The sequence below is a fragment of the Orbicella franksi genome, chromosome 2, assembly GCF_964199315.1.
Source record: "Orbicella franksi chromosome 2, jaOrbFran1.1, whole genome shotgun sequence".
Taxonomy (NCBI): Eukaryota; Metazoa; Cnidaria; class Anthozoa; order Scleractinia; family Merulinidae; genus Orbicella; species Orbicella franksi.
Genome location: NC_138146.1, coordinates 31,318,779 through 31,337,336, shown reverse-complemented (window position 1 = coordinate 31,337,336; position 18,558 = coordinate 31,318,779). Strand labels below are relative to the sequence as shown.

The following is an 18,558-nucleotide window of genomic DNA, read 5'->3' as shown; positions in this document are numbered from 1 at the left end:
CAGCGATGGGAAATATGTATTGCACAAGAGGAATGTCTGCACGTCGCGATTGTAGGCTTTCAGTATACAAAGGGTGAGAAAAGAAAAACTTGTCAGAAAGCTCGCATGGGAAAATATTTTTATTCGGGGTTTATATTGCCAAGACGGGGTCGTTTAAATTTAAAGCTGTGTTATTACGCTTGGACGTCGGGAAGCAAAGATCTAGTATGCACGCGTGCTCGGTCTCATCCCTCCCCTCCCCCCGTCATCAACAATCTACTCGTTAACTCGCCTTACTTCTCCTCGTTTTTCATTTTTGTTTTTGCTTCAACTTTTTTTTTTGCTTTAATAATAATAATAATAATAATAATAATAATAACACGATAAAGCAGCCGCGTATATACATTGGAAAGTCTGTCGCAACTATAATATAAAGACATCAGAAAAGTGGTATGACCATGAGCCGGAAACAGTTACAGAAAACGAGGATGTCACGATATTATGGGACATGCCAATACACACAGACAGGAAAATAACAGCCAACAGACCCGATATATTGATTAAAGACCACAAAACGAAAACCTGTAAATTTATTGACATGGCAATACCATCAGACAGAAACAAATCCGTGAAAGTCACTAAAAAACTATCCAAATATAAGGTCTTGGAAATCGAAACAAGCCGAATGTGGGGCATGAGAACGGAAACGATACCAGTTATCATTGGAGCACTTGGAGCTATCAAAAAGGGACTAGAAACTTATCTTGGAAGAATTCCCGGCCAAATAAGCATCAGTGAACTACAAAAGATAACCTTGCTAAATACAGCACACATTTTGAGGAGGGTGCTATCAAGCTAAAAACTGGCTATCCCCTAGTGCCCCAGCACCATGGTCTTGTCTCGGCCCTAAGGACTCTAAGCAAACATTACGTGAGGACGATAATAATGATAACAATTAAACCGTACGCAAAAATCTAAAGTCGTATACAAAGCCAGCTGCTGGGATTGTGACGCTTTCTATATCGGCAAAACAAAGCGACGACTGCATGACAGAAAGGTCGAGCATTTAAAGCCCTTACGCAAGTGGGTCACGCTTCCGCTGTTGCTGATCACGCAATCTCCACCGGCCATAACATCAAATAGGACCATTTCGAGGTCTTAGCTAGTGGACAATGTGATTTACATTGTAAAATAAAAGAAACATTGTTTATACGAGACTTAAAATCAGCACTTAATGACAATGCTAGCAGTGAAAAGCTGTCACTTTATTAGCTATCACCTTTAGTTTTCGTTATTGTTTAGTTAGTTACCAGTACCTCGCTTTGTATTTTTAAGTTTTAAATCTTTCGGTTTTTTGGAATCGCCACTTCTGAAAATGCGTGCTGTAGCATGCAAAACGTCAAGAAAATTTTAGATTGTTGTTCCAAGCCATGCGTAGTTCATGTGTTATGTTTGTTGCCGCTGTTTGCATTTTATTTCTTATTCATTGAGGTTATCGCACAATAGTAACATCACTGAAAAATAGGTCCGCAATGCGTACTGGGGTCTTATGCTTAGTTTTATTCCTTTCGGTTGGAATGCTGGGAGTTGAATTGCTACAAGTGAGAAGGTAGACATAACAAGTTTTTGCAATTTTTAAGTGGGAAATGTATGGCAGAATACTGTTTACTTACTTACTTTATCCTCCAATAATAATTATCTATTTAGCTCTTAGTCCTAATGGGATATAACACAACAACAATCTCTCAATTTAGCCCTGTTTTGTACAGCATGTTGTGCCTTGTCCCATGTGAGTTTTAACTCTCTGAACTCGGCACTGTTTACACATGTCAAGTGAACATGTACATGTAGTGTCAAAGGGTTTTGCTGCTGTAATGACTAAGCCTATTTTAAAACATCACAACATCAACAACTGAGTACCGCAAGGTTGTCAGTTTTTTTTTTTGAGTAGGGGGTTTCATCTAAAATGTAGGCAGATAGGGTTTGTGTGAAAAACATGCCGCGAAGCGGCTGGACAAATTAAGACGCGCACTGTGCATCATTCGGGGAGAGTATGGGAGGGGGTCGCCCCCTCCCACTAGGAAGATTTTGAAAAGTAATTCCCTGAGATGCAATGTGGTGCTTCTTTTAGCAAACATTGTGTACATTTGTTGATGATTTTCTCCAATCCAGTGTTCGTATAACGTCGCGGCAAAAAGGTTAGGGAAGATTGACTCACTCAAACAAATCGCTCCAAAAACAAACAAATAGAGGATTTCAATAATAAGTAGAAATTTTTCATTTAAGTTTCGCCTGCCTCACTGGTGTTTGTTTTTTTCTTGATACAATGTAAATTACACTTGCACCGTTACTTTGCACATTGTATCCCTAAATTGGTTGCCTGTTAATGACAGACTTTACTTGAACAATGCCGTAATCATATTTAAAAGTGCTAATAAACTCTTCCCTGAGTACTTAATCGAGAAATTTACTCGGCGCTCACAAATTCATACTAGAAATATTAAACAACGCGGTCAACCGAACATTTCTAGGTGGCGTCGAACCACCGGACAGCGGTCCTTCACCCACCGTGGGGCAAGGCTCTGGAATAATATAAGATCTTCAGACTCCAATCATCGTTTTTGGAAAAGAATTGTTTACCTACTTTTTTCAGATAAATCTATCAGAATCCATTGTATGTCACTAATTTTTTAATGCATATTTATTACCTTAGTTATTTGGTTATTTTTTTAGATACAGTCGACTCCCGATAACTCGAACCTTCAGGGGAAATAGTAAAATGTTCGAGTTATCGGGAGTTCGAGTTATCGAGGTAAAATTATATAGAAAATGGTCTGAAGGGAAATGAAAATGACTTCGAGTTAGCGGGGGGATTCGATTTAGTGAGGGTTCGAGTTTCGGGGTCAACTGTATTTCAACTGTATTTCAGTATAATAGTTATGTAGTCTTGTAACTGAAAAACCCTTGTAGGGATTTGTAATAAAGTATGTATCATATTTGTATGTATTGTATCTCTACTGTATTGTATTTGTGCATAAGGAGGCAATAAAAAATACCTTATCATCTTTTTCTTCTTGGACTTACTTCACAAAGTGCACTAGTATACAATTGTCTTTTTTAAAAACTTAAAAACCCAGAGAGAATAAAATCTCATCAAGAGCCTAAAAAAGAAATTACCATTTTACTACAGCAGGAGCTTCCTGAGACTACAGTCAGAAGCGATGTCTTGTCTGGCAGATAAATTTGGCAATTATGCACACAGAAACCACGGCTTTGAAACGTTCGATATTTTGGCGCTTTCTTGGCTTTATCTCATGAAATTTAATTTTAAAATAAGATTATTTCACGTTTCTTTCATATTTTAACCTCATGTTCGGAATTTTAGGCTTTTTTTTAATAGCGAACGTATTTGACACGCACGCGTTATCTGATAACCATCTGGTCTAGACTTTGCCTCAAAATTAAACATTCTGTGTTCACCCGATCATTGACATGGTTGTATTGTATCATTTTTATGTGGTTATAAATTTAGAAAATTAGTATATCACTTCCAAAAATACAAAGGAGTATATTTATTTCCATTAAAGTAAGGGATAGTGTAGACTGAAGTAATTCTGCAGTTTTATGACGGATAAGCCAGTTTCCCGCCGACGGCCTTGGGTAACCCGACAACACTGATCCTCGGTCCGCGGACCCCCACTACGGCGGACTACCTATGGACCGGCCCACGGACTACCCCAACGAACCCCCTCTACGGACCACCCCAAAACAGTGTAAAAATAATAAATAAAGATTTCACTTATGGGTTGACTAATAGATTACTCGTGTCAGTGACTTTTCAAGTGTTACACTATGCAAATATAACAGACTTGGGTTTTGAAGAGCCCCACCCCCTCCCCCCCCCCCCCACAAAAAAAATGCCTAAAAGCTCTTTTCAGCGTAAGGAGATGCCGATGGCAAAAAGAAGGAAAGTTCTTACCTTCCATTCGTGGCTAAATCTGGCTGTGGAAGATATATTTTTACGCCTTTTATTCTTGTTTGTATCTGTTATTCCGCTGAGCAAATTGTGAAGCCTGGAAGGAGTTCACGAATCCACGGGAGAATGGGCTGAACACCCGGGCCTGAACAAAATGGCAGAGGGGAAAAAGCACAAATTTCGAGGCTTCCCGAGGCTTCGTCTTTCATATACTTAATGGCCACAGCGAAGGAAATGGCAATGTGTAATGATAGAAATTGCGCCCAAACCTGAATCCAGGTCTGTTACATTTGCACAATGTAACGTTCGAAATTTCGCCGTCATGAGTAATATATTAGACAGCCTGTAACTGAAATATTTATTTAATATTTTTATTCTATTTTGTGGTGTGGTCCGTAGAGGGGGTCCGTAGGGGTAGTCCGCGGACCGGTCCATAGGTAGTCCGCGGACCCGGTCCGTAGTGGGGGTCCGCGGACCGGGGGTCAGTGTTTTCGGGTTACCCGACGGCCTTAGATGTTACAGGCTGTAATACTTGGGTAAATAAATGTACTTCTCTCATTGCAGTAGCACTTAACTGGTGGAAAAAACACTGAAGTCCTAGTTAAAGCAGTGCCACTTGAACACTGGAAGAAAACTCAACTTTTAATAGACTATTCCTGTATGTTCGCTTCAGAAAATGATGCGCTGAGGTCAGGGGCGCCCCTGGCTGAGGTGTAGAACATTTACTGCTAATTACTAGTAGTAATCAGAGATTGTGAGAGTGCGTTCGACGCTCTCACTTTAATATATATATATCGTAAATAAATGATTTCACTAGCTGGCTTTCAACCTTTGTCTATTGCTAAAATCAACATTTTTCAGCAGCAACCGAGATTTTACAGTCAGATATGCATAGTGTCAAAGTCCATGCTAGTGAAGAGGTCACGATTTGTTGATACGTTGCGTGACGTTGCCAGTTTCTGTAGTCTCTCAAGTTTTAATTACGTACATTATTTTAAGTTAGCACTTGCAGTCGCGTGCTCGTTTCGCGAGGTCATTTATCGTAAACAAACTCCGTGCGACTAATTCGAGTATTTCCCCTGATGATTAAAGTAGTCTTATGGATCTTGCCTTCAGAGTACTTTTCCACCGATTCCAAACAATAAAATTTCGACCGGATAAAGACTGAGCTATCTGTCGCGACTGGAACTAATCAACAAATGCAGTCAAAATGTAGCTGTTTCCACGGTTATCATCCCAAAGCCAAGTCGTGTTAATAAACAAGGACAATTCCCTCAGATTTCGATAAACGCTGCCGTCGAAGCGTTTAAATTCGCCAAAATCTGACGCTGAGAGCACATAGTAGCGAGGCGTACGGCGACTGAATGGAAAGAAGCCAAAAACAGATCCATCGGAAAGACGAGCTCACATGGCCTGCTCACATACTCACATGTTCGCCACATGTCCTATCACATGTCTTAGCATTAAACAGTACCAGTTTACTGGCCGTGACATGCCCCTGCAAAAATCAAGCGGGGTGGCCATTTTGGTGTCTTTACAGGAATGTCGGGTTTTCGGCCTAGAACCGTGCATAGGGAGACCAACTCTGAAAAGCCACAGGTCAAAATTAGGTTTGCGTTCCACTTCGTCGAACGCAAAATCAGTTTCGATTCGTGTCACGCACTTTTTCAGCAAATACTTTATTCCCTACGATCCAATTTGGGTTCAAACAAATTAATAACTGAACAATTTTATTTCCATTTTATTTCTCCAATATCATGCTCAAGACTAACCTACTAGCGTTCGGAGTAGGCGGCGCAGGTTTCGAGAATGCGCCGATCGCCGGCTTATTTTGACAACCCTGTAACAGCTTGCTTGTGGTGTAACCTGATTTCAAGCCAATGAATGTGGGCTTGCGAAAGCGTATTAGCTTCAGTGCAATCCGCACTAATCACAAGCCGAGTCTAGATATGTTGGCCTGCGTGTGTAAATAATACGCCGCATTTTACATGTGCCGAATCTAATTCATGATTATGTGAAATAAATTAGGTTAAATAGATTATGTTTGCTCGAATGGAAATTAACACGTCGCTATCGCTCGCTCTCAGCAATTTAATTCGGCAAAAAAATCAAACTTAATTTTTTTAAAATAAAAAAAAAAAAAATTCATTCGAGTCGACTAAAATTAGTATTTGATTCGGCGCATGTAAAGTGCGACGTTTAAACCGGGCCTAAGGAGCCAATCGGAAATTTGCCCAATAACCCTGAGCTGATTACAACTGAAAGCGAGGGCCCATGACAGGGGATGCTTACCCTTCCCCTCCCCACTCGGTTACGCCATCGTCTTTAGAACCGAGCAGTGTTAGAGAGCAAAATCGGAAGATGTCGGAAGAAACCGAGGGCAATCTACCATATCCACCGAGGAGTTAAAACAAAAGACAGACCAAAACAACATGGCTCCAAACGTTGAGTTAAGATGGAGTTGCAAGGTCAAATTTCACGACAGTCTATTTGTCCGGGCCCTTTCGCGGGCTCGCTTCCGGCATTTCCTAGAACTCGAACAAGAACCCTGCAAACGACACGGAACAATGATTCAACGGCGCAATTAATACGGACAACCTTCATTGGGAACGCCGCAATAATGAGTGCTTCTGAGCGAACACCGGCTGCAGGAACCTCTCACGAGATTGAGTATACTGTCAGACAGACTGCGAAGATCCATCGCGAAAAGGAGGAAGATTCGAGGTCTTCAGTGTGGCTTTCTGTGGCAAAATGCATCGTTGGCATCCTCCTGTTCGCTTCCGTGCTAACATGTCTTGTCGCCAGCAAAATTTCTTTGCTGTCTATGGCTTCCTTTCATTGGAATAGCGCAAATGCCACTGATATACAGAAGAAAGACCCGAAGCAAAATCGAGAAACTCTTTTCATTATGACTGTGCTAGTTTTAATGATCCCAGAGGGTTTCTCGTTCCTGAGAGCTTGTTGGACGAGTCTCTTCAGCAAAAATCGTAAGTGGCCGTGCAAGAAAGCCATCATCGTGGTAAGCTCTTTTTTCCAAGATAAAATTAAGTTTGTGACTGCGAAGTTTTCTTATGTTTTAGCGGTTGCTCGCAAGTCGAGATAGCTGCATAATATTTGACCTGTAATAATTCAGATTGCGCTTGGCTAGCTGAGTGCGCACGAAGTCAACAGATACCCCTACAAGATTTCCTCACACAGTCAAGCAAGGCCAGAGCTAAGGCTAAGGAGAACCATCAACTAAGGGCTAAAGGGATATGAATTTAACTGCAAATATAGGCATAATATTTACTTTTGGTCTGTATTAGCGATTTTTTTCAGCTAGGCGAAAAATGGCGAAATGCTGTAGAGAATGTTTGTCCCATGATGTCTTGTTCGTAGCTTCACCATGACTGCAAGGCAAAGTGTTCAAACTTCACCCTACCCCTCCAATATGGTGTAAATTTCTCCACCCATTTCCACCTCCCCCATCTCGGGACATATATGGGAGGAAGTTCATGTCTGCTTGACTGATGGCCAGTACTGAAACCTGGAAGGGCGGAATGCTGGAACAGCGGAATACTTAAACCTGGAACGTCAGAATACTAAAAGCAGGAATACTAAAGTCCGGAACACAAAATTGCTAAAACCTGGAATGCATGAAAAAAATCCTACGAAAACACAGGATTAATAAAATGCAGAATGTCAAAAAATATAAAATAAATAAATAAGTAAATAATCATCTGGAATACTGAAGGCAGGACGTAAAAAAATTCCTGGATTTCCTGAGCTTAGCTCAATTTTACGCAAAGGCAATGCGTTGGTCAGTGGTTGCAAGCTCAAGCATTTCGTGATCAGAATTAAATGAAATTAAAGAAACTATTTCACAGTGTATTCCCATAGAAAAACTGTATCAAATTAGTGTTATGTAAGGTTTTCCTTGCCACAGCATGACAAAATAAAATGAGAAACCAAGACTGTGATGAGGTCTATCGATTGTTCAGTGGACATCTCCATGGCCAATGCACTGAGTCAAATGTGAAATCTTCGATCTCACTTTCATGGATGACAGGTCACTAGCTAAAACAACTGCTTACCTTTTTTTGGGATTGAAACTAGCAAATATAATTGGTAAAACAATGATTAGTGAGCTGATCTTTAACCCTTTGTACAACTTAAGTGAAAAGAAAAACGAGCTAATTAATAAATGAGAACAAAACTCACCTTGTGGAAGTGCCCTTGGGGGGACTCTCATATGAAAAGATCGGGGTGGACTTTGGTCTCACTCGGGGGGTACATGTACTTTAGGAATTTCTGGAGCTAGTTCAGCTGAATTTTGCTACCCTATACCAGAGTAAACTCCCCAAATCCCCCCCCCCCCCCCATCTATTGACACTGTGGAAGCTTATTTGTGTAAATTTAGACCTACCGATTTGATTTTTTCATATTTTTGAGTGGCAATTCCTGGTTTCCTTAGTCTAAATAAAATCTTCAACCAACTGGTCAGTTTTGCGAGAAATGATACCCTATTCTAGACCCAAATGCTCTGATTTATATACCCTAACCTAGCGTAAACTGCTTGAAAAGCATACCCTTCACAGCGGCACATACCTATATAGCCCATATATGACAGCACCCCTCCCCCCGTACCCCCCTGGTCTCACTTAGAGTGTTGATGGCAAAACACCACTATTTTTAGCTGTCAAAATATCTTTTAGGGTGCACTCAAAGAAATAATATAATAAAAGAAATACTCTGATTTCCGTTTATAAGCTCAATTTCTGCTGGTTTCTTAAGTCCGACCTACTACTAGTTTCGTTTTAAGTGGTATCTTTTAATTTAGGAGTCAAATAAAGCTCAAGCCATGCCCAGATTGGTCTCCCTTGGGGGTTTAATTCAAAGTTTCCAATGAGCACCCTGACCTTTTCCTTTTGGTTTCCCTCCTCCCCTCTCCCAGGATTAACGAACACCTGACTGCAGTAAACACATTAACATGATTATATTTTGGTGGTATCACCTAATTGTGCACAATTTCTTTTGCTTGAAGCACGTGTTTTAGTATTTGTGGAAGTAAAAGCTTCTATCTAAGTTCTGGATTTAGTAATCCAGTGTTAGGGTTTCTTATGTGTTGCTGGTTTTAGTAATTTTGTGTTCCGGGTTTCAGTATTCCTGGTTTTAGTATTCCAGCGTTCCAGTTTTAAGTAGTCTAATGTTCTGGTGTTCTGGTGTTCTGGTGTTCCACTGTTCCAGGTTTCATTACTACACTGTACTAGCCCTGCTTGAATGATATAGACAATGAAAGAACAACATTTCTTCAAATACAAGCTGATGCTGCAATGAAATTTTAGGCTTGTTAATTTAAGTGCAGTGTCAAATGCAATAAAAAGATGCTATTTCAACTCTCAGAATTTGCAGGTTTTGACATTTTGCAAAGTTCCAAGGAATTTAGGACTTCCAGTTGTTCTGTGCAATTAGCAGAGTTCATTCTGCTCAGATGCAGTTGGATGACAATGGAAATTATGTACACAATGCTTCTCATAATAAAATCAGAACAAGCCATAGGTTGTGGCTTGCTTTCTAATTCATTTAATTATTATTTTGTTTTGTTATTGGTGCTGACCAAAATGATCATGGTCCCTTTGGGGATAAAGATGGGGTAAAAATATATTTATTTCCTTCCATTATATTCCAGGGTTTAGTTTCTGGTCTTCTAGAAGTCTTTGGCCTGTGTTTCTTCACAGTTGTTATCTTGGTGCAGCCAGATATCCCACCTGATTTATGCATTATCATGATGAATGGAGTGTTTGTTTTTCCGGTACTTTGGCAAGTGTATAAAAAGGGACCTTGTCGTCAAGATCAGTATTCTTGGATACAATTTCTGGCGTTTACCCTGGCGCTGATCCTGGAGATAGCAGGAGTTGGATTCCTGATGTATCTGGTGAGTGCCTGTACATGTAGCTGTACTGTACATACTGTACATGCTATTTATGCAACGCTTTTGAGCGGTATACCACTGTGAAATAGTTCAAACAGTGACTTTGAACGTTTATTTCATTTCTATTTGTTTAATCTGCTTTTTGTTAATTTCGAGTGATTTCCGGTCAGCGGTCGTTTACTGTATTTTAGTTTTGTCATTGCTTACATTGCTACTCGGGAAAGTACTAAACACGTTTTCGTTCCCACTCAAAAACTCGCTCAACATTACCGCCATGTTTGTAACGCTGTCGAACTGAAGTGAAATATAGTTGAGTTCCTGTCACTGTTATATTTCCTGCTTCCCCACAACCATGGGATATCCCACTAGTCACTTGTATTTTCTCGGTATACATGCAAGCCTTTTGGCAAGTAAAGGCTTGTGTGTATTCCAAGAAAATATAAGTGATGAAAGAACAACAGAAAAAAAGAAATACTGTTAGTAACTATTTTATATCTTGCCATAGAAAATACATTGGCCAAACAAACAATGCAACATACGCACAGCGCACAATGGGAAAGTTGGGTGTAATATCGTGGAATATACAGTGGCCTCCCTGTATTCTGATTGGCTGCATTTTCTGTGGCATGTTATAAATATTAGTAGAAACAAGACAGGGTGGGGCAGGGGGGGGGGGACAGGTACATTTTGTATTTTTACTGGGGAGTAAGGGTGGAAGTGGACATTCAGACTGCCTTACTTGCAAAAAATTATGAGTGATTTTAATTTCAGACAAGAAAGTGTCCAAAAATAAAACCACGTGAAATTTCTAAGCGTCCGAGATTTTAGGTGTCTGAAATATTTTCAGTAAAATATAAAACTTTTAAATACAATGTAGCTCCAAAGCCACTAGTCTCCTTTATTGAGCGAACCAGGGCTTGACACTAATGGTAGCCAACTAGCCACAGACTGGTAGAAATTTAGTTTTGGCTAGTAGGTTTTGGATTTCCACTAGCCACTTTGGCTAGTAAACAAAATGAAATTGACTGAACTGGTTTCTGTGTACCTCAGGGAAGACAAACACAAACACTTTTCTCGGAAACAAGGTCAGAATTTCATTGTGGATGTATCATGTTACCAGGCATGTGCTGTCCAGCACATTATGCAAATTTAAGTTTGTATACTTTTTGCTGTGTGGTACATTGTATGTATTGGGTAACTGAACATGTTATTATGTTGAAAGAAATATTTGACAAACAAGGCAGCTTTTTCTGAAAGCACACATTGATGTTCTTTTTTGTTACAAAATTAGTAGTACAAATCATGAGCTTCCTGACAAGATCATGAGCAAAGTCGTGTGGAACTGTAAAGGGATAACATTTCATTTAGCATAACGACACGTGGGTGATTTGTCGTTGTATGCATACTGACAAAACTTACCACCACAGAAAAAATTAGATGAGAAAGATTTATTCTGTCAACATTTAAATCAGCGGTTTTTAGCAGTCAAATTTCGCCAATGATGGTTTGCAGTATCGTTCAGATAGTTGGTTTGCTTTTGAAACATTTGTACAGCGCCTGTCTGTGAAGAAGTCTCAACAGTTTTCACAACAATGTCTTGGGGTCTCAATATTTTTCCAAGGAAGTCTCAAAGAAAAACAGAGTCCTGGGAGTCTTTTCGGGAAAGTCGCTAGATTTTTCTTTGTGATCTGTATGAAAGTGAGTCGCTTGTGTTGTGCTTTGAAGTCTTGCTAGTAATTCTGCTGTTATTGGACCAAGCCAACATCAATGCTTGGCCAGTGAAAAGAAATTTCGGCTAGTAACATTGAATTTGTCATTAGCCACTAGGCTACTAACTTGAAAACTTAGTGTCGAGCCCTGGTGAACCCTAGTTGAGGCAGCTTGAGATACATAATGGTTCAAGTGATAGAATTTTCCTTATTTTCCAGTCAGTGTATCTGTAAAACCTTGAGGGTGCAGTAAAACTATCATTTTCACAGATGCTGTTTTAGTCTAAAACATGTTTTTTGTCAGTAAATTTTACATTAGCTATGTTTCAGCAAAGTGTCCAAAATTTTTGTTCGAAATTTATCCAAAGTGAGATATAAAAAGTATCTGAAAATTAAATGTCTAAAATATGATGTCCAAAATGTCAATGTTTGAAATTTTTATCGCAAGTAATAAAGTATGCACCGTACATGCAGTTAATTGCTTTCAATCCCAAGTCATACTGTACGGTACATTTCTACTAGAATGGTTTGTTCCCCTTGTAAGAACTTTATCAAGTGACATGCCCCCCATCCATGTATATGTGCATATACATGCATATATGTTTGTTCTTACCTCCCTATATATAGACAATATACATTTAGGTGCTTCACTCCCTTGAAAAACAGTGGCTTTCACTAGTCTTGGATTGCATGTCATCAGGTCACAAGTTAGTGACAAGACTGCAGTGATATCATGTCTGTTTATTTATTGTTACCATCAAATAAGCACAGTTGTACTTACATGTACATGTACATGCATTATCCAGTTTGCCTTTTAAATTGTAATTTCAGGGCTGTGCTCTAGAAGCGCCCAGGTGCCACAGGCAACTAACTTTTAGGAACCTTTAGGCTCCTCATTATTTTTCTTAGACCACAGCATTGAATTTGTTCTTTTGTTTGTAGGTGCACAAGAAATCACCCGAAATTGTGGTTTGGGGCCCTATTCCATTAGCACTGCTAAGCATTTCATTTGCGTGGTGCCCCAAGATATTCAAGAGAGCCATTGAACCACCTGAAGATCAACCACCTCCAGGTCACAACCAGTCCATCAATGAGTCAGTTCAAGTTGAGTTAAGTGGTGTGTCTGTGACACTTCCACAAGGGCAAACAATTCTTGGTGTGGCTACTAGTTCAAAATCTGCACGTGGAAAGGCAGCCATTATCACCAGCTTGTGGAAACTCCTTCTGATTCCTTTTGTAGCAGCTTTATTTTGCCATGTCTACAAAACAGCAGACTTGTCATGCCTTCCACATGGGTTTTCAGAATTCAATGTCAAACACAGTGCATTTCCTTATTTCATGGTTCAAATATTAGCCAGCTTTGTTGGATACATGTTAGGGATACTGGCCTGCTCAATGTGCATGCAATTTCTTGCATTTGCATTCCCAATGACTCTAGCAACACCCATAACAGTTGCCCTGGTACTGATCAACCATGGTGTTCAAGATGATGTTCTTCATTTTCCTAATGGGAACGAAAAGGAGGTTTTGCTTTATGTCATTGGTGCATGTTTCTTGTTTGCGCAGTTTCTCTCTGTTGGCTATTATTTGTTCAAGGGACAAGATTTTATTATGGCCAAGGAGTCTAGCTTGTTTTGGATGCCTACGTATAATGGTATGTTATGGTATGATACCTACGTATAATGGTATGGAACTGTTACCTGTTACCTGCTGTTACCTGTCCAGTTCGTATGAAACTGTACTTGAATTATTTTTTATTTTTCAATGTACAATTGAAAGGCCGTATGCAAGAACGTCCCCTAGATTTTTCGGCCATTTTTGAAAGTGCTTCAAACTAGCTGAATTTTGGCATGTGGGCTTCGTTTCACCTGAGAAACATTGCTCTGAAGCTTTTTTCGCTGGGTTGCTTTTCGTTCTCGAGAAATAACGTATGCAAAAAAGGCACACAGGTTGGAAAAACCGAGTGGTTTATTGCATACGCAATATCTCGAGAATGAAGCGAACTTTAGTGCGAAAACTACGGGACATTGCTTAACATACCTGAACGAAACTGCATGCGAAATTTGGAGCGTTTTCGACAAAGTTCACTTTTGATTAAAATACCTGACGCCCTTTTCCCGCTGAGTCCTTCAAATAAACAAAGCCGGGCCTTTGTTATGATAAACAAAGCCGATCCTTTGTTATAATAGCCAAGCCAAGCCTTTGTTATAAGTCGAAGTCTCGCCTCGGTTTATTATCACAAAGGATCGGCCTGCCGCGACCGCAAGGACTTTGATTTTACTTAGAAACCAGCAAAATGTCAATTTCACGCAGCTTACATAAGCTCGAATTTGTTGATTTCAGGTCAAAAGTGCTTAAAATGTTGACTCATGTTAACGCGCCACGGCAAGGATGTTGATTTCTCTTAGAAAGCAGCAAGATGTCAATTTTACGCAACGTAAAAGCTCAAAAATGTCGATTTTAGGTCAAAAAAGGTTTAAATGTTGATTTCACGTTAACCTGTGACGGTAGGGATGTTGATTTCACTTAGAAAACAGCAAACTGTTAATTTCATGCAGTGTATAAACTCAAAAATGTTGATTTCAGGTCTAAATAGGTTAAAATGCTGATTTCACGTTAACGCGTGACGGCAAGGATGTTGATTTCACTTAGAAAACAGCAAAATGTTAATTTCACGCAACGTATATGCTCAAAAATGTTAATTTCAGGTCTAAATAGGTAAAAATGCTGATTTCTCGTTAACGTGTGACGGCAAGGATGTTGATTTCACTTAGAAAACAGTAAAATGTTAATTTCACGCAACTTATAAGCTAAAAATTGTTGATCTCAGGTCTAAATAGGTAAAAATGCTGATTTCTTGTTAACGTGTGACGGCAAGGATGTTGATTTCACTTAGAAAACAGCAAAATGTTAATTTCACGCAACTTATAAGCTAAAAATTGTTGATCTCAGGTCTTAATAGGTAAAAATGCTGATTTCTTGTTAATGTGTGACGGCAAGGATGTTGATTGCACTTAGAAAACAGCAAAATGTTAATTTCACGGAACTTATAAGCTAAAAATTGTTAATTTCAGGTCTAAATAGGTAAAAGTACGCAATGTATAAGCTCAAAAATGTTGATTTCAGGTTTAAATAGGTAAAATATGGTGGCCGGAAAATAGTGTTAACATCTGGAACTTACTTTGGTTATCTGGGACAATGATTATCTGCACTGAACAAATAAACATCAAATAAGCACTTTTCCAAATACAGCAACGTCTTAAATGGCTAAAAATCATGAGATAAATACATATTTTTCAACAAACGTGAGCGTAGTTTTATGTCACGCACCGCCTAACAGATTAACAAATTAACCCTTCTGCGCAACGTACAGGTCTCCATACATCTGCATGTCCGCTGATCCCAGAAGTTCAAAACACTCCAAATCATGCTGATATGAAATAAAATCAACACAACCTGGATCACAGATCTATGTTACGATCGATCGCTACTTGTTGGCCATTATTATCTTTCAATGAAAAAAGCCGAAACAATCTAGTTACCAGTTCGAGAAACGCGAGCAGAACGTGATCGCAATGCATGCCAGGAAGGGTCTTTACACCTCGTGCGCGGGAAAACATGGCGGTCGATACAAGACAAATTTTATAAGTCAAAAACCAGTTCTCGCTTTCCAAACTTTGACACTAGCAACACTTGGCAAATGGGCCACAACTCACGAGAGGGTATTTTTCTTGGGCAAGAACTGCTCTTGGACTTTGCTGCCTGGCTCGATCTGACTTCGAACAGCGATAACACGATTACGGTATATCAGCTACCTTCGAAGTTTCAGAACACATTTTGATTCTTTAAGACGTGCTGATGACTTACGGGTTTATTGAGGCTTTATGATGCCTCTCAACCACCAGGCAGGCATACAAGGTACTTTAACACAATGCTTAAGATATTAGTTGACAGAGCTCAAATGCGGCACATCTCTTTTTTGTTCGATGGTATTTCGTTTGCCGCTTGATCAATTCACGTGTTGTGTTTACGTCACAATAACCGATGTAAACAATCTGTTCCCAGATTTCTGCTCTATATACTATTTTCCTTTGACTTTAAGACAGCTAAGATTCAGTGGAATACACTACAAACAGTCTGCCTGTTTGCTGTTCAACAAAATAATAAGGTTTCTTTTGTTTTTTGTTCAACAAAAGATCTCCAAAAGATGCCGCTTGGAAAACTGAGCTTTTTGCATATGTTATTTCTCGAGAACGAAGAGCGCCCCAGCCAAAAAAAAATTCAGAGCGATGTTTCTCAGGTAAAACGAAACCTACATGCCAAAATTCAGCTATTTTTGAACACTTTCAGAATGGCCAAAAAATCTAGGGGACGTTCTTGCACACGGCCTTTCAGTTGTTATGCACATGCATAATAAGCAATTAGATTATGGGCTCGAGATTTCTATCATGCATAGAAATTGAGAGCGAACAATCTGATTGTTTTAGTATAAATCTACTAGTCGTTCAAAACTTCATCTAAATCCTCTTCACAGACACTTCGAAAATGCCAAGAAGTGGCGGTCATTTGTTAACAAGTGTGCACTTCACAATCTACGCTACTATGCTACTCACTTTCTACATGTATCACAGAATAGATAGTGAGTAGCATAGCCAATCAGAGATCAGTATTCGTAATAGAATGCTAGTAGATTTAAAGTAACATTTATTAGTAGTTATCATTGATTAGTGAATTAATGGAAGCTAATGCATAATATTGCTTTCAAAAATTGTGAATTCCTGAGCATCTAACTTAACTTTATTGTAAACAAACAAGTCATGTAACCTTGGAAATTCTAGAAAAATGTCTGATTGCAGAAAGCCTTTCATTTTTAAGTGATGACGTATTGTGTGACGTCATCGCTTTAAGCTGGTGTGCTGCATTCCTTTGGATAGTGATTTCCCACTTATTTCGTCACGCTTATGTCCGTTGCACTTTTGTCGCGCACGATTTATAGCTCTGTGGAAGCGAAATGCACTCTGGGATTTGCTGTTTGTAGGTTCAGTGGAGTGCTTTTAATTCTAGCTTTTAAAAGACGATTTAGGGGTGGATTTTGGGTTATACAGTATCAGATAAATTTGCATTCACGGGCAAACTTATAATAAGAACATATCCTCCACACATAAAAGTTTAGATAGACAAGTAAGTTGCACAGGCGATAGGTGAAGGTTTGCGGCTTTCCTTTGCTGTTTGTAGGATCAGCTGAGTGCTTTTAATTGATATGACAAGTACACAGTTAAAACAACAAATTAATTTCCAGTGAGGTAATTGGTGTTGCCAAATATTTTTAAAGATAATAAGGTGTCAATTTCAGAGAGAGTAACTTTTCCTTTGCAGCTTTCCTTTGCTGTTTGTGGGATCGGCAGAGTGCTTTTAATTTCAGTTTTTATACGAAGATTCGGGGGTGGATTTTGGTTTATACAGTGTTGGATAAATTTGCACTCACAGGCAAACTCGTAATAATTTATCTTCGATACATACAATTTTAAATAGACAAGCGGGTCGCACACTGGATATGACAAGTATATGGTTAAAACAACAAATTAATTTCCAGTGAGGTAATTAGCTTTGCCAAATATCTTTAAAGATAATAAGGTGTTATCCTTGCTGAAACAAAAACAATAGTTAATGTAAGAAATTTGAAAAGTACACTGTAACAGAAATTATTTTATTATGTATTGGAAAATTTGGTTATTAATCTTTCTTTTGGGTTGGTACATTTTGCTGACCCCTAGCACATGGACTAACACGATGGACCTGGTACATGAACTACTTGAATGAACTACCAATGAACTACCCTCAACTGAATGTGAACCCCTAAAATTTCTAACACAAAAGTTCTACAGTTTAAGTTAAGAATCATTTTGTCTGCTTATGTTCCAATCTTCTAGGAACAATTTTTAAACCTCATCGCTTCTGCATGCACTATGTGCCGTTTACGCTTATAATCACTTTACTTTGTGTCAAGCTTGGGTCATGTACATGTTTGTACAGTGTAGTTTGACATCTGGACAACTTCTTTAGATGGCTGACGTATAGTTGTATTTCTTTTAGGTGTGCTTTTGGAACAACATCTTTTGTTGAATCGACGTAACACAATCACGGATGACTATCAGATCAACCACAGAGAGCTGGTGAACAATTCCTGTGTGTATATATGTACAACAATGTACCATGAAATTGAACAAGAAATGGAACAACTGCTCCAGTCTCTTCATGACATTGACTGCGCAAGGGAAAAATCAAAACGCCAAATTGAGTCACACATATTCTTTGATGGTGCAATCAAAGGGGATGTGTTGAATAATTATGTTTTGCAGTTGATCTCATTGATTCCAAAGACACTGAAAGTAAAGATTGAACATTGCATGAAAATCAAGACTCCTTATGGGATGCAGATGCGCTGGAGACTGCCAGGAGGCATGTTTTTTCATATCCATTTGAAAGATAATTTGCGGGTGAGTGTCATTTTTGGTGCATTGTGGGAGACACTGTGATCTAGTGGGTAATTAATTTGCTGGTCCCAGTTGTTTGAAGGGTGTCTACTAGATAAATCACTATTCAGTGGATAATTGTTAACAAAACAAACCATGCTATTGGCTGGATAGTAATTTATAATGCCCCACCTTTCCAACAACACGGATGCAGACCTTGGATCAAGAATTCTGGGTTCCCGCCCTGGCTGGGGTCATTGTGTCGTGTTCTAACGTCTTTCACTTAACTCTCATGGTACCTCTCTTCACCCAGTTGTAGAAATGGGAACCAAAATAGCGGGGCGGGGGGGGGGGGGGGTTTAAATTCTCCTAGTTACTTCACGGTATGGAAACAAGTGGCACACAGGGTGAACATTGGCCTGATCAATGAGCTGCTCACTTCCAGTGCAACCTTTATGTACACTGTAGCAATGCAGAGTAGCTGTTGTGTTGAATTCAGATCTACTAATT

The 18,558-nt window shown here is 39.3% G+C and overlaps 1 protein-coding gene across 1 annotated transcript in view; it reads left to right on the top strand.

Annotated features, from left to right (window-relative positions):
• The first annotated feature begins 6,273 nt into the window (after positions 1-6,273).
• The window catches only part of LOC145479279 (uncharacterized), a 34,593-nt gene continuing 22,308 nt past the window's right edge, over positions 6,274-18,558 (top strand). Inside the window, exons 1-4 of the mRNA XM_081457596.1 lie at positions 6,274-6,974; positions 9,624-9,869; positions 12,518-13,229; positions 17,669-18,072. Coding sequence (XP_081313722.1) covers positions 6,411-6,974; positions 9,624-9,869; positions 12,518-13,229; positions 17,669-18,072 — 1,926 coding nt within the window. The 5' untranslated portion in view covers positions 6,274-6,410. The remainder of the gene's footprint in view (positions 6,975-9,623; positions 9,870-12,517; positions 13,230-17,668; positions 18,073-18,558) is intronic.